At 46.6% G+C, this 17,194-nt stretch overlaps 1 protein-coding gene across 1 annotated transcript in view; it reads right to left on the bottom strand.

Moving 5' to 3' along the window:
- MED24 (mediator complex subunit 24) overlaps positions 1-17,194 on the bottom strand; it is a 119,278-nt gene that overhangs the window by 71,069 nt on the left and 31,015 nt on the right. The window contains exons 9-16 of the mRNA XM_073683386.1: positions 16,171-16,284; positions 13,929-13,976; positions 13,764-13,846; positions 4,070-4,156; positions 3,882-3,987; positions 3,638-3,780; positions 3,514-3,551; positions 3,325-3,407 (exon numbers count right to left, since the gene is read on the bottom strand). Of these exons, the coding sequence (XP_073539487.1) occupies positions 3,325-3,407; positions 3,514-3,551; positions 3,638-3,780; positions 3,882-3,987; positions 4,070-4,156; positions 13,764-13,846; positions 13,929-13,976; positions 16,171-16,284 (702 nt within the window). The remainder of the gene's footprint in view (positions 1-3,324; positions 3,408-3,513; positions 3,552-3,637; positions 3,781-3,881; positions 3,988-4,069; positions 4,157-13,763; positions 13,847-13,928; positions 13,977-16,170; positions 16,285-17,194) is intronic.

Raw genomic sequence — 17,194 nt, 5'->3', positions numbered from 1 at the left:
GTAGTCTGCAGACCCAATCCCCACCCAATATACCTATAAAGCTTTTTATGACTTTCTGTCCATTTACTGAATACGAAGCAAGTAGTCTGCAGACCCATTCCACACTGTCACCAACATGAGGCCGACAGCAGGAAATCTATGGATCAACAGCTCCCCCTGGTGGTATGAATATCAAATTACCGTATATTCCGGCGTATAAGACGACCTGGTGTATAAGACGACCCCCCTACTTTCCTGTTAAAATATAGAGTTTAGGATATATTCACCGTATAAGACTACCCCTTTTCCAACGCATACCAAACACCGGTAAAAATTTAAAAAAAACAGATTTGAATTTAACATGGTCCTTTTTTAATTTAAATTCTTATGACATGCAGGTATATAGCAGGAAAACTGTCACTCATAAACATATTAAAATAGGGGGGACCCCACGTCATTTTTTGGGGGGGTCCCCCATTCTAATAGCTAGTAAAGGCTAGGTATTCAGCTGGGGGCTGATATTAGTAGCCTGGGAAGCTCCGTGGGTATTACCCCCTTCCCAGACTTCAAACATCTGCCCCAGCCGTCTGCTTAACCTCCGCTAGAGACTATAATGATGGTGGATCCCACGCCAATTTTCTTTTTAAAAAATCCTTTATTTTAACACTAAATGACAATTGAGGGGTTAATAAAGATGCAGTCCCTAAATTATTATTAATTTTGTAATTAATTTTTCCCAAAAATGTTGACGTGGGCTTCGCCATATTTTTGTGTCCAGCCAGGTACAGCAGGCAGGAACGGGCTGCCCCCAACCACCAGCTGCCTATTTGTACCTGGCCGGACACAACAATATAGGGAAGCCCTTTTTTTAATTATTTCATGAAATAATTAAAAAAAAAAAAGACGTGGGGCTTCGCCCTATTTTTGTGTCCAGCCAGGTACAACTAGGCAGCTGGGGGCTGGAATCTGCAGCGCAGGGAGGCCCAAGCTTTCTGCCCCCCTTCCCCCCCCCCGCTGCAAATTGCAGTCCGCAGCCACCCCAGAAAATGGCGCGTTCATAGAAGCGCCATCTTCTGGCGCTGTACCCAACTCATCCAGGGCCCTGGTGCGGTGGCTCACTGGGTAATAAAGGGGTTAGGGCCAGCTTGGCATTATCAGCTGGCCCTAAGCCCGAAATTCATGGGGTCACGCCAATATTAGACATGACCACCATGAATTTCTAGTAAAGTATTTAAAAAAAACACAACACCCAGAATAAAGTCCTTTAATTGAAATAAAGACACAATCCTTTATTGTTCTAAATTAAACCATACTTACCATCACGCCCATTGCAGCTGAAGCCAACGATCTCCTGCAATAAAAGTAAAATAATAAAGCAACCTCATCCTTACCTCTCCATGGTTCCCAGGACCGGTCCAGCTCTGCTACATTCACATGACAGGCTGGACCGCAGCAGAACGCTGCCGTTCAGCTTGCCATGCGGCAGACACTGAGAAGCGCAGGCATGCTTGTGCTCCTCAGTGTCTGACTGTGACGGCATCCAGATGAGCCGAGATCATGTCCAATGAACTCGGCTCACCTCATGCACGTCACTGACAGCGTGGGAAAATTCTCCTGCTCCCCGCATGCGCAGTAGAAGTTTCCCACGCTGTCAGTGACGGACGTCCAGGAGGTGAGCTGAGTTCATTGTCGGCTCATCTGGATGCCGTCACAGCGAGACACTGAGGAGCGCAAGCATGCCTGCGCTTCTCAGTGTCTGCGGGATGACAGGCTGGATGGCAGCGTTCTGCTGCGGTCCAGCCTGTCATCTCGATGTAGCAGAGCTGAAGCTGTCCTGGGAACCATGGAAAGGTAAGGATGAGGTTGCTTTATTATTTTACTTTTATTGCAGGAGATCGTTGGCTTCAGCTGGAATGGGCGTGATGGTAAGTCTGTTTTAATTTAGAACAATAAAGAATTGTGTGTTTATTTCAATTAAAGGACTTTATTCTGGGTGTTTGTGTTTTTTTTAACTTTTACTATGGGGTTAGTAATGGGGGTGTCTTATAGACGCCTCTCCATTACTAACCTGGGCTTGATGTCAGCTGGCATTATAAGCTGACATCAACCCCAGCCCTATTACCCCTTGCCACCGCACCAGGGCAGCGTGGAAGAGCGAGGCTAAGTGCCAGAATTGGCGCATCCTATGAATGCGCCATTTCTGGGGCGGCTGATGGCTGGTGTTTCTAGCCTGGGAGGGGGCCAATATTCATGGCTCCCTTCCTGGGCTATTAATATCAGCCCCCAGCTGTCTGCCTAGCCTTTGCTAGCTATTAAATTAGGGGGGACCCCACGTCATTTTTTTTGGGGGGTCCCCCATTTTAATAGCTAGTAAAGGCTATGTATTCAGCTGGGGGCTGATATTAGTAGCCTGGGAAGCTCCGTGGGTATTACCCCCTTCCCAGGCTTCAAACATCTGCCCCAGCCGTCTGCTTAACCTCCGCTAGAGACTAAAATTAAGGGGAACCCCACGCCAATTTTTTTTTAAATAAATCCGTTATTTTAACACTAGATGACAAGTACAGTAACCAGCACTGTCACTGTACTTCATATATATGTGACTGACATGTTTCTATCTATCTAATCTATGTGTGATGCTCTATCTTTCTGTTATAAATTGTCGGGTACAGATGCTGAAATGCCGGCCGGCTTTTTTAAAGAGACGGTGCATGAAAACACTATTATTTGTTTTAATAAATCCTTTACACTAAATGGCAAGTACAGTAAGCAACACTGTCACTGTACTTCATATATATGTGACTGACATGTTTCTATCTATCTAGTCTATGTGTGATGCTCTATTCTTTCTATTCTAAATTGTCGGGTGCCGGCTTATGCCGCTGCTGAATTGCCGGCTTTTCATATATTGTCACAGAAGCGATGCGAACTTCCCAGCTCCGGACACAGCGCAGGGCTTCTGTGACAAGTGAAAGCTGTCGGCACAGAAGCCCTGCGCTGTGTCCGGAGCAGGGAATACGCAGCGATGTGTCAGTTTCAGCACAGAAGCGCTGACTGTCTGGACCTACCGCCGCCGTATTTTAACTCCCTCCACCTTATATTAACTCCGACATGGCAGGGATACGGCCACGGCAGCTTATTAACACCCCCAGAGTATCCCCGCATGTCAATTTCTGAAAGTTCAAAAGCATTACCGGCGTATAAGACGACCCCAGACTAGACAGAAGATTTTTCAGTCTTCAAAAGTCGTCTTATACGCCGGAATATACGGTACTCTTTATAACCTCATTGCAATTCCATTTACAATTAGAAACCATATTGGATAGAAGTTGCTGGTTAATGTAGTACCTCAGAGCCATAGGTCTGTGCCACATGACAGAGCATTAGAAAGGAGATATCAAAAAGAAGAGCACGGGTAGCAGCGGCTTTTGCTAAAAAAGGAAACAAAAATACACATTGGAGTCACCTATTAATCTAATCCATACTGGAAATATTGACTACATAGAGCTAAATCATTGATGAATCTCCGAAACTTACTGCTTTCAGCACTTATATGCCGGGTAAATTCATTCAGCCTGGAGCAACAGGAAAAATATTATCTATAGGTCTAGAAGCACAATACAGGCACAACGCGAGTTCGCCTCCATGTATTACTACTCACTGGATAAATTTACGAGCAAAAGATTTAAGTTTTCCGGTGGCAGCTGCAGCAGCCAATAGGAGGTCCAGACTCTTCCCAGTCAACATATGTCCCAAGACGCCCAGAAGACCTTCCGGAGACTTGGAATGATCGGCGTCCATTGTCTGCAATACAGAAAGAGCATATAACCATAAACCAAAGGGACTAGAGAAACCGCACTACAACAACTATATTCAGACCGGCAGATGCCAAGGAGACGTCTTACCTTGAGAATGTTGGTGACGGTGGGTTCTGCCCGGAGAATCAGGCCTGGGTTGGGTTGAATGGCAGAGCTTTCTGATGAGCGAGGAGCCTGTTCTCGATCAGCAGATCTAAGGAATATTAGGTATTATGTGATGATCGTAATGATAAAATAGCTGGATACAAAGCTGTCTGGTGTGAGGAGGACGGTACCTTTTAGCCACGAGGTGATTCAGGTGATCATTAGAGAGCAGGCCCAGCTTATTACACTCCTGGAGTAACAGACTGACACAGTCACAGCTGAGGAGACACAGGTACAGCACAATATTAGGATGACTATGGACCATGAACCCAATAAAGTGACTTTACTAAACACTCCAGTTATTCCCACAGTATGTTTTTGATTTCCCATGTGTGTGAGATAGGGGCTCACAATCTTATTTCCCTATTTATTTAGGTCCTGCTCATACCAGCAAAAACAGCTGTGACCCATGCAGGCAAGATCTCTGAAGGTCTTCTAGATCCAAGACATCAGCAGCAGATCCTTTAAAGGGGGTTCTCCACCACTATTTGACCCCCTTTCATATATACCAAATCCTCCTAAGGACGCAATCAGACAGCCGTATAACACAGAAGACAGTCATATTGCAGTGCACGGACTGGCCGGCGGTTCTCCTGACCTGAGCGTGACAGCTTCATAGAAATACATGCTGTCACGCTCAGGTCAGGAGAGCCGCCGGCCAGTCTAAGCATTGCGATGCGATCATCATCCGTGTTATACGGCCGGCTGACTGCGACCCAATAATACCTGTTGTAGTATATATTTCTATTACCTGCATTGCTTCCATCTCTGTTTGGTCACATAACCCTTCGTTGACCTGCAGCCACTGCTTCCAGCTCTGTTACTTCCGATATGGGCACCGGAATCAGATGTAATGAGAAGAGGACGTTATGGATGGGGGAGAAGCTGCCTTACAATGATTGACAAAAGTCTGAGCAGGCATGCTCGGACCACTGACTTCTCTCCTCCTCAACATGGATCCTGCTGATGCTTTGAAGTGCCGAATCCTTCAGCTGAAATATACTGCAATATGCTTCCTAATAACAAGCAGCACATATCAGCGCTTGTCAGGTGAAGGGTCCGCCGGTCCAAAGTACTGGTAGGATCCGTGCAAAGGACAGTGCAGTCTGCAATCTGAGCATGTGCGCTCAGACTCCTGTCAATCATTGTAAGGTAGCCCCACTCCATCAATGTCGTCCTCTTCTTATTCCGTCCAATTCCGATGCTCAGACCGAAAGAAACAGAGAAGGAAGCAGTGGGTACAGGACAACAAAAGGTTAATTGACTGTCAGGGTAAAAGAGAATATATATATTTGTAACTTTTATATTCTTGTAACTTTTATACGCTTTTTTGCTAATGTACTAACCACCATTTTGTGTCATATAACAATAAGCTTTCCTTGCTACGTAATTACTCAAATCGAAACTTAAACTAAGACATTTCCAGTGTTGCCAAGATATTTCAGAGAAACGAAACAAGATTATAAGCTGACGGCTGCAATATCTGCCCAGAGACTGAGATAAGGAGATGTGGACCAATCAGGAGTGGCCAGACACTGGACTTTCATGGTTTACCCCGCCCCGGACAACCCCTTTTCCCTCCCATTATGTAGTGTATTTAGATTTGTGTATGTAAAAATAAACGCAGAACAATGCTGAGGACGTTGACTGTAGTAGTCTTCTGAGCATGCTCTGAGCTTGAACCAGCTTGTTGTCTGACTCATTCTTTGAATGGTTGACCCATGCTCATAGTTTGAATTTGGAGTGACTGGAGGACGAGTGGAATGTCATCACGACCCCCACAAATGGCGCTCAACGTGCGGCGTGGCTAGCGGTACGCCGCCCTCCCGGACCCATATTGCTGATTTCCCTGGTGGTGACCGCGGTGGCTGAATTTGAGGCCTGATCAACCTCCATCGAACACGGTAAGTTGAGATGTATTTTATATGTCTCACTTGCCTGTGTGTCAGCCGCAGCGGTTTCTGTGGGATTGTCAGGTTGGATCTGGGTGGGTGACCGGTCGAGTGGTGAGACCTTGGGCGTCCCGCACCACGTCCTGAACCAGCAAGTGTTAAACCGAGTGACGTCGCATGCCTGCGCGTGCTCGTGTGCACACCACCTCCTCCTCCCCCGGTCACTGTACTTTTCTTAGATAGCTGCCTCCCGTAACTGATAGTCGAAGTTTCAAAGCATTCCTGAATTGTAGTGTAAGGTGTTGTGCTGTCAGAATCTGTGACGAATTGAGGAGTATTCTTCGTCTAATACAGAGACTGCTGTAAAGTCAAGGTTAGGAAACAGTGTATTGAGAGGTGACTCTACACTGACGGGTGATGCCGTGTTAGGAAAGGAGACAGATTGAGAGGTTACTCTCTGTCTTGTCAGTGTATTGAGAGGTGTACTCTACACTGACGGGTGGTGCCGTAGTAGGAAAGAAGACGAATTGAGAGGTGCTCTTCGTCTTATACAGAGAAACCTCATAAGGAGGGGTTCTGCTGTCAGTCAGGGTGCCGTGGTGAGTCGTACTGTAAAGTCGCCATTCAAGGTTAGGGAAGAGACAGATTGAGAGGTTACTCTCTGTCTTATCGGTGTATTGAGAGGTGCCTCTACACTGAGGAGTGGCGACCTGTCGGCTGCACCAGTGATCTGAGTCGCGACAGATCATTGCATTCTATAAGAAAATGTTGTGTATATTCAAATTTGAAAGATCTCGTAAGTTGCGGAATGCTGCTGTAGGAGTTAAGCCAATTAGTGGAGTTACGGGAAGGCAAGAAGGCAAGAAGAATGTTAGGAATTTGTATAACATGATAAGCTTATCCAGTACAGGCAGGCTTTAGTCTTCAGTTTGGAAAGAATGTGTTACACAGAAGTTGGGAAAGTTGGGTGACGACTTTTGCATCAGGCTCAGGCACATCTTAGAGTAGATGGTGCAGGGGGGAACAGAGAATGCCGAGCCTTTGTTCGGATACATGAAAGCTGCAGATTGTGATTTGTTATGTGCCCTCAAATTGGCCGTAACCCCGTTGATGCCTGTTACTACACCTTTTCCTGCCTCCAAGAACAATCCCACTTCCATTTTAACTCCTCCCTCCCACGGCCATCTTGCTACACCTCTTACTTGTTGTGGGAGGCCCGGAAAGCCCCAATCCAGCCTATATCCACTACTAGATCCGTCCGGTGCATATTACCAGCCACCAGCACAGGTGGAAAAGCCCGTAGTCCCAGAGTACCCATCTGAAACTAATGTGATACCCTCTGCTCCAGTCCACGATGCTGAGACGCTTCCCCTGTTTCCTATGGGAGTCACCCACAACCCTGGGGATATCCTCCTCAACCCCCCCAGAATTTCAGGCCAGACTGCTCTCCCTCCGCCAACATACTGTTACTCAAGACGATACGGAGCCAGATGAGGGATGGGCTCAAGATACTCCAGCCCCCCCCCCTTTACCCCATACGTTTCCTATGGCATCCTCCGCCCCACATTCATTGCCCATACTCCGGCCCTTGCTCCAAGCAACTGCTGAAAGAGCACCACCCCCCCAGCCCCTCAGAAGTCTGGGACCCCTGCCGCTCCCGGAACCTAGTAGACCCATCAGGACGCCCTGTCACTCTGTCAATAGGCTATGGTGACATCCTTACACATCGGGTGGGGGCCATAGTCAACCCTGCAAACACCTGTATGAGCCATGCTGGAGGATTGGTTCGTAAAATTGCCCTTGCTGCTGGTTCTACTCTGGCTGCAGAATGCCAGGCTCACTTAGCCGAAAACGGAGAGCTTTCAAAAGGCTATGGATTCCACAAAAGCAGGACCCCTTAGTACGTATGAATCCGGCCTAGAATACATGAAACAGTTAAAAGCCTGGGCTCAGAATCGCTTGTCAGATCAAGCTGGGTCTGTACAAGATGTTCAACAAGACCCTGATGAATCTGTGGAAAGATCTGCTGCAAGACTCAGCATGCATTTTAAGGATCTCGGATACAGTCCTCACGTCAAGATGCAGGCCGCCCTGTTGGTTCAGGCCCTAATAGATGGCCTACAAGACGCTCTCAGAGATGAAGTCCTGAGAGTACGGCCCGAGATTCGTTCTTCTTCTTTCAACGACGCGGTGGATATCGTTAAAGCTTTCCAAAAATCAATGCTAAAAATGGAAAAGGATACTAAGCCAAAGAAGAAAACCGCTCCGGGAGAGTCTCCAAGATACCGGTTGGTTCAGGATCTCAGAGCCGTCAATGCAGCTACCATTTTAGAAACTCCAGTGGTACCTAACCCAAACACCCTCTTGTCTCAGCTGCCTCCAACGGCCACCTTGTTTACGGTGTTAGATCTGGCCAACGCCTTCTTCAGTATACCCTTACACGAAGATTCGTGGTTTCTTTTTGTTTTCACCTTTCAAAGAGCCCAGAACTCTCCTAACCAATTCACTCATTCTATGAAGTCTATTCTGGAGCCATGGGTTCAAGAGAACCCTCAGGTCACCCTTCTACAGTATGTGGATGATCTTTTACTATGCGGCACTGAAGAAAATTTGCCAGAGATGTCAGCATCCCTTCTCTGGTTTCTTCACTCAGCTAACTGTAAAGTCTCAAAAGGCGAAGTCCAATGGTGTCTGCCCAAGGTCATTTTCCTCGGACATTGTATATCACAAGGTGCTAGACATCTGACTGAAGAAAGAAAACAAGCCATCATGGATATCACCTTCCCAACCACCTACTCCGCTATGCAGACTTTCCTTGGCCTCATCACTTACTGCAGGCAATGGATCCCTGATGCCTCAAAGCTCATGTAACCTCTGTACGACTGTCTCAAGAATGAAGGCTCAGTTTGGTTTCATGCTGAAGATCCACGTGTTTCTCATCAACACAGACTATGTTTTGACCGCCTTAAACAGGCTGTTGTCTCTGCCCCGGCCTTGGGCTTACCAGACTATACTCAGCCATTTCACCTTTTTGTCTCGGAATCGGAAGGTCATGCCTCTGGAATTCTAGCACAACGCTATGATCATAAGTATCAGCCTTTGGGCTACTACTCAGCCCGCCTGGACCCTGTCGCCCGAACTGCCCCCACGTGCCTTAAGGCGGTCCACGCTGCTCACATCCTTTTTGACAAGTCAGCTGATATCGTCCTTGGACATGGTCTAGTTATACAGGCCGGCCATGATCTCTCAGCTGTTCTGCAACAAACATCTCCGAAACATCTAACCAACGAAAGACACCTGCGGCTGCAGTGTTCCCTATTGTTGCCCTCCAATATAACATTTACCAGATGTCTGACTATCAATCCTGCCACTTTGCTTCCACCTTCTAGGGGGGAAGGTGAAGAGGGTGAAGGTCCATTGGTGGAACCTCATGATTGTATAAAAATTTTGCAGGAAGAGACTTCTGCTCCAGAGAATATGGTGGCACATCCGCTCGCAGACCCTGCCTTGCACCTATGGACTGATGGATCCCGTTTCGCAGACCCTCAAGGGAAGTTCCACACGGGATATGCTGTCACAACAGACCTAACAGTTCTGAAGGCTGAAGCTCTACCACCATACATGTCTGCACAAGAAGCTGAACTTGTGGCTCTCACAGAGGCCTGCCACCTGGCAGCAGGAACAAAGGCGAATATATATATATACCGATTCCAGGTATGAATATGGAATTTGCAATGATTCTGGACTCTTGTGGAAGTCTAGAGGATTCATCACAGCTGCAGGTACACCAGTGAAACATGTCTCATGGATTAAGGCCCTAATGAAGGCCCTGGAACTACCCATTCAGGTTGCTGTTATGAAGGTCAAGGTTCATGGAAGACTAGAATCCAGAGAAGCCAGGGGCAACCACCTAGCTGACCAAGCAGCCAAGACTGCAGCAGTGGAGAATGTGTCATCAAAGTGGCAGGAAAAGGAAGAAGAGATGGGAGAGACCCTGCAAACCGTAGCTGTGACGCTCACTAGAGCAAGAGCCAAAGAACAGCCGGCGGAAGACCATACAAGTCCAGCGGAGACACGAATGGAATCCAGGGGGGTCAGGATGCCTGAAGAAAAATTGTGTGAGGAACAAAGGGAGACCCCCACTGAAGAAGTCAAGCAATGGAAAGCGGCAGGAAAAGTGCTGGCAGGTCGCAAAGATTCAAAGGTCAACTCGACTCTTTACCAAGTGGATGGGAAGCCTTGCTTGCCTAGACGCATGTACTCAGCTGTGGCAGCATGGGCTCACGGGCCTACACACAGAGGAAAGAATCAAGCCTTGGCATGTATCAAGAAACTGTACTTTGCACCTGGAATCTCTTCCACTGTGACTGCATACTCAAAATCCTGCTCTGTCTGCGCTACCTGCAACCCAACGTGTACGGCACGGGTCCCTCTCCAACATCTGGCTAAACCAGACTACCCTTGGCAGAGAATACAAGTCGACCATATCCAAATGTCTAAAGCAAGAAAATAGGAGTACGTTTTGGTAGCCGTGGATATGTTCTCAGCCTGGCCCGAGGCCTACCCGGTTGTCAACATGACTGCTAAAGTCACAGCCAAGAAACTGATCACCGAAATTGCCTGCAGATTTGGAGTTCCCCAAATCATAGAATCGGATCAAGGACCAGCTTTCACAACAAATATCTACGAAGAACTCTGGAACATGTTGGGAACAGATTTGGGCCTCCACACTCCATACCATCCTGCCAGTTCAGGCAAAGTGGAAAGGATGAATTCCACACTCAAGACCCAGCTCTTGAAAATGACCCAAGATCATCCCCTCCCCTGGCCCGACCTACTCCCCATAGTATTGTATCATATCACACACACTCCTCAGGCCAAACATGGGCTGACTCCCTATAAAATTTTGTTTAGGACCCCACCCAAGATAGGAGAGATTAGGCCCCAAGAGTTGTCTGAAACACATGATAGAGTGGTAAAATTTGTAATTGTTTTGTCTAAAGAATTGACTAACACCCGCTCTCCAGTATCTGCTTCTCTCCCAGAATCTACAGGTGATGCAGTACATGATTTCACCCCAGGCGATCTAGTGTATGTGAAGAAGTTTGTCCGGAAAGACTGCCTCCAGCCGCGGTTCGAGGGACCGTACACTGTGCTTCTCACCACCCCGACGGCCCTGAAGCTTGAGGGCAGGAGCACCTGGATTCACACCTCCCACTGCAAGAGAGACAGAACGAGCCTATAAAAGATGACTACCTTCTTCTATATCCTTTCCATATGCTTACTGTCTGTCCCAGGGTGGACAGCTACCACGCAGGGGTAGATACCTCCTTCTTCTCAGGTTGGTTGGGAGGGCTCAAGGGATTCTTCCAACAAGTTTGTCTAGTAATGGGAGGTCTACTAGTATTGGGCCTGGTGGTCCTGTGCTGCATAGTCCCCTTATATAGAGAAATACACTCCTTTGAACAAGTCTGACCAGACCCCCCCATAACAAAGTCCAATTGAAAGATTCAGTTTAGGATCAGTTGGGAGAACTTCATGTGTCATCCAGGATAGGACTCAATTGTTTGGGGGCGTCCCATAAGGGGGCAGTTTCTAAGATGATTGGGTGAAGAAATCCACCTCCCCTCTCCCCACACATGGACAGTCTCAAAGGCCCCAAAGCAAAGGAAAGCTTAGTGTTTAGGGGGGAATGTCAGGGTAAAAGAGAATATATATATTTGTAACTTTTATATTCTTGTAACTTTTATACGCTTTTTTGCTAATGTACTAACCACCATTTTGTGTCATATAACAATAAGCTTTCCTTGCTACGTAATTACTCAAATCGAAACTTAAACTAAGACATTTCCAGTGTTGCCAAGATATTTCAGAGAAACGAAACAAGATTATAAGCTGACGGCTGCAATATCTGCCCAGAGACTGAGATAAGGAGATGTGGACCAATCAGGAGTGGCCAGACACTGGACTTTCATGGTTTACCCCGCCCCGGACAACCCCTTTTCCCTCCCATTATGTAGTGTATTTAGATTTGTGTATGTAAAAATAAACGCAGAACAATGCTGAGGACGTTGACTGTAGTAGTCTTCTGAGCATGCTCTGAGCTTGAACCAGCTTGTTGTCTGACTCATTCTTTGAATGGTTGACCCATGCTCATAGTTTGAATTTGGAGTGACTGGAGGACGAGTGGAATGTCATCACGACCCCCACATGACCACACAGAGATATCCTCATGAAAGCAGCGCAGATAATAGAAGTATATAAGAAAAGTGATTGCTATGAAGAGTTAGGACCTACCAAAAAGGGTCAAATAGAAGTGGAAAAGCCCTTTAAAATGCTGCACTTTGAAGGGAGGTGGGGGGCCTCCATGGATTGGACTTGCCTCCTAGTGACAGCAGCATATACTTCTGTGTATCCCAATGAATGCTCTAAGAAAGATTTTACGATGAGCACCCAAAATCTTCTTTTTATAAGCATGCCCCATAGAGGCTTTATCAGATTGAGATCTGGAGAATTTGGAGTCATCACCCTGAACCCTTTGTTATGACCCTCAATAAATTCCTGGCCAGTTTCCGCAGTGTGGCATGGGCATTATCTGCTGAAGAAAGAAAAAAAGGGGGTGGGGTGGAAAAGCGCAGTGCTTGTGTGAACCTGTATGGAAGTAGAATATACGTGCAGATACAGTGGTCTGCTCACCTGAGTGGGTTGTGCAGACCGCACAACCCAGGTTAAACAGCTACTGGCGCTGATAGCGCTGCCACGATGCCTTCAGTGTCTCCTCTGGATTAGCAGATGGAGCTTCCAATCATGTGATTCCCGGTGGGGTCACATAGGTGATGACATCATCGCAGGTCCTACAGGTCCTGCAGCTGAAATTGTATCCAGTTCTCTGCAGCCTCCAGCCACAACTCCCAAGGGAAAAGTGAACAGTGTGCAAATTGAAGTGGTCAGTGGGGCGCTAGAAAAGGGGTATACTCAGGATATGCCTCACCAATTTTTATGTAATATGCTTATTTACCCTCATTTATATATGCATTTTTATATGTATGTATTTTTAAAGCATTGCCGTTAATGTCTGCATCTTGCATCTTCATAGTAAGTTTATAATGTGCAGTTATTGACCCGTAATGCTTTTTTAAGTCCCCTTTGTTATTAAATTGTAATTGTCTTTTTTAATGGTGATTCCTTAATTAAGGACCAAATTCTCCCTTGGTACCTCCCATTGAGTTCCTTTGCTTTATGTATAAAAGTGCCTGTTTCTGCCATTTTCCCATAACTCCACCTGATGAAGGCAGCAGACCGCTGCAGAAATGCGTTGTGGGCATTGGAACTTCAATAAAGAGGTTTGTTTTATCCTTTTCCAGCGCCTTATCCAGTTTCTAGCACCCCACTGACCACTTCAATTTGCACACTTATCTGCTGAAGAAGGCACTGCCGTTGGGGTATACTTGGTCTGTAGGATTAGCTTGGTGGTATGTGGAAAAGAAAAATTCACATATATGTCAGAATCCAAGGATTCCCAGAGCACCACACCGACTCTGCCAGCGGGCCTTCTCTCTGTAGCGCCATCTCTTCCCAGGTAAGAAACACATGGACCAGGGAACCCACATGATGCAAGAGAAAACGTGATAGCATATAGCAGCCCACATATTGTTCCATGGTCCAGTACGGATGCTCACTTGCCCACTGTAGCCATCTCCACCAGTAGACAGGAGACAACATGGACACAGATGGTCTGAGGCAGACAAGCCCCATATGCAGAAAGCGGTGATGCACTGTGTTATGTCACTTCCTATCACGGCCATATTAGATTTCCTGTTAAAAAAGGACCAGGAAGGCTGCCCTTTGCTCCCGGTACACATTATTTTACGGATGGGCACTCATCTTACAATGAAAAGTAATAAAAAGCTTAAAAGGGCATCAAACCACTTACTTGCATCTTTGGTCAGCTTTATCCAATAACGGGGTAAGATTAAGTAGAAACTCGAAAGCAGTGTTCATATCCTCACTGAAATCCTACAGGAGACGGGACGGTTACCATACATATATTTGTCATTTGGAAATTATGATGTGTGTGTGTATCACATATTCTTCTTACCTGTTCTACGTGCCAAAATTTCTTTAATTTTGAGAGAACCTGTGGAATCTGAGAAAGAAGATATGTGAGTAACATTACAAGGTTTTTTTTTTATACAATCCGGTGACTTTAGGTTTAATGTTCCTTTAGTTCCTGAATCTCAGATCAGATGAAAAGAAGACACAAGGTGACGGTATCAGGGCCGGACTGGCCCATAAAGGGCCGGCAACTTGTCTTCTGCAGCATGCAGAACTGAATTCTCAGCGTTTCACTGAGGACTGATGGGACAGTTTCCATTATAAAGAGACGGATTCCAACATCCTTCAAGTGAAGGACAAACATCATGGAAGCTGCTGTCCTCTCTACATTGGCAGCTTAGTATTAAGCTGACAATATAGAAATCCAGTGTAACACTGTCTGGGTATTGGTGAGCAGGCCAGGTCACGGAGCCGGGGGCCATTAAGAGCCTGTCTGAGAATAAGAGGGTTGTCCACTAACAGTTTTAAATTAAAAAAATATCTAAGCAATGCATAATAAATAATAAAAAAAGGCGCTTTAAAAAACAAGAAAAAACATATTCCCCCTACCAGACCCTCATCGTTAGTCAGTAGCACTGTACGTATCCCCACCAGTCTCATTTCCATTTTCAGTGGGAAGGCACATGGCTGCAGCCATGACCAACGAGTTACTACTGTCCAAGCCAGAAAAGACAACCAGTGGCACATTTGTCACTGCTGCAGCCATTGACTGGCTGCAGCAGTCAAGAGATGTCCCATGCCTGAACAGAAGCGGAGAGAACTTTGGGGGGGAAGAGTGGCGACACTGGCAACAGTACAGAGGCACAGCAGCGGTCTGCTAAGAGTTTAGAATACATAGGCTCACATCTGAAGGGGCTGTTTCAAGTTCTGAATCGGGTAAAACTGCACATAACTTGTAAAAACAAGCACCTGTGTAATTCATCTCTTATTAAAAATGCTCTCTGTTCTCAAGAAAGGAAGGATTTTTAATTTTATTGCTCTTTGCCTAGGTTACCGACCACCATTGCAGTGCTGCAGTGTTCAGAGGCAGCCGGTCTCTTATGCAAGGAGTGCAGCGCTTGCAAGATCTTTGCTATAGAGCATACATGTCAAACTCTGGCCCGCAGGGTGGTTTTATTTGGCCCTCAACACCAGAACCACCACCCCTATGTGGGGCCATTATTCTGTATGGAGGACTATGGGGGGCTCATTATTCGGTATGGAGGACTATGGGGGGCCCATTATTCTGTATGGAGGACTATGGGGGGCCCATTATTCTGTATGGAGGACTATTGGGGGCCCATTATTCTGTATGGAGGACTATGGGGGGTCCATTATTTTGTATGGAGGATTTCGTGGGGCCCATTATTTTGTATGGAGGACTATGTGGGGCCCATTATTCTGTATGGAGGACTATGTGGGGCCCATTATTCTGTATGGAGGACTATGTGGGGCCATTATTCTGTATGGAGGACTATGTGGGGCCCATTATTCTGTATGGAGGAATCTGTGGGGCCCATTATTCTGTATGGAGGGCTTTGTGGGGCCCATTATTCTGTATGGAGGGCTTTGTGGGGCCCATTATTCTGTATGGAGGGCTTTGTGGGGCCCATTATTCTGTATGGAGGGCTTTGTGGGGCCCATTATTCTGTATGGAGGACTTTGTGGGGCCCATTATTCTGTATGGAGGACTTTGTGGGGCCCATTATTCTGTATGGAGGACTTTGTGGGGCCCATTATTCTGTATGGAGGACTTTGTGGGGCCCATTATTCTGTATGGAGGACTATGTGGGGCCCATAATACTGTATGGAGGACTATGTGGGGCCCATAATACTGTATGGAGGACTTTGTGGGGCCCATTATCCTGTATACTGGTTGGCTCGCAATTTTGTCCAAGTTTTACATTTTGGCCCTCTGTATGTTTGAGTTTGACATCCCTGCTATAGAGTTTGCAAAGTCTGCTCTGAAGCTGGCCAGATGGCAGCCAAGTTTAGTGCCACAGTACTACTCCGATTACTGCAAAAGCAAAGCCATACACTACTTGCACTATCAGAGCGCGCACAGTTCAGTTGAGCAGTGCAATCATGTTTCTGGCCTGAACTATTAATCAGGAGTGCACAGCTCCCCCCCACAGCAGCCTGGCAACTAGTAAGTTGGGAGGCAGTAGAGCGTTGCGGTCCTGAGAACAAGCCTTCAAAATAATAACGGGGCTGGAGAGCTCCTTCAGCATCTTCCCAGAACTTACCTTAAGGAATGTGAACGCAGTCCATTTCAACTCATCAGTCCCTGCAGGAGACTCTATTAACCCTACAATACACGCTTTCCAGACTTCTAGGAGGAAGAGGTGAGATGGGATCCTCTGTGGATGGAAAGACATGTCAATGATCAGACATTGCACCCACTTACTGCTAAAGAAGAGTGCCCAATAATGAAGGCTATCAGTCACTACAGATGACATAGGACAGGAGTCTCCAGTGGGTGGATGATAGGGGTGGTAGTTTTACAACAGCAGAAGACGCACAAGTTTTTAGATTTGGAATACTTTTCCCTCTAACACGAGGCCAGTGCACAGTAAGGCTAAGTGCCCACGATGTAGAAATGCTGCAGATTTTTTCCGCATCCCCCTGGCAGGAAAAACGCATGCGGATTTTACATGCGTTTTGCATGCATTTCTGCATGCGGGTTATCAAGCGCTTTTCCAAGAAATTTTAGCATCACTTGGAAAAGTGCTTGAGAACTTGGTCACACTATATAATTCCATGCAACCGGCATTGATTTATATAGTGTGACCAAGTAATAGTTAAAAGAAAAGAATAAAAATGGTAAAAAAAAAAAAAAAAAACATTTATACTTACCTTCTGATGGCCCCCGGTCTCCTTCTCCGGTCTCCCCGGCGGCTCGCGATGGTCTAAAAGGACCATCCATAACGTCATTTAGTCATGTGACAAGTCACGCGACCGCCGACGTCAGTGGTCGCGTGACCCGTCACATGACTAAATGACGTCATGGCAGGTCCTTTTAGACCATCGCGAGCTGCCAGGAAGCGAGGACGCATCGCTATGGAGACCTAGGGCCATCAGAAGGTAAGTATAATGTTTTTTTTTTAATTTTAAATTCTTTTTTTAACAGGTACCATGGTACCCGGGTCTGGATGAGAGTCTCCTCTTCTCCAGACCCGGGTACCATCCGCACATTGAATCGCTTAATATCCGTGTGTGCACATGTGCTCATACGGATATTATGCATTTCAATGCAAGTCAATGGCGGTG

The sequence above is a fragment of the Phyllobates terribilis genome, unplaced genomic scaffold, assembly GCF_046119375.1.
Source record: "Phyllobates terribilis strain yellow unplaced genomic scaffold, ASM4611937v1 Scaffold_5__5_contigs__length_657084704, whole genome shotgun sequence".
Classification (NCBI taxonomy): Eukaryota; Metazoa; Chordata; class Amphibia; order Anura; family Dendrobatidae; genus Phyllobates; species Phyllobates terribilis.
Note: the sequence above shows the minus strand (reverse complement) of the source record. Positions and strands in the feature narration are given on the sequence as shown.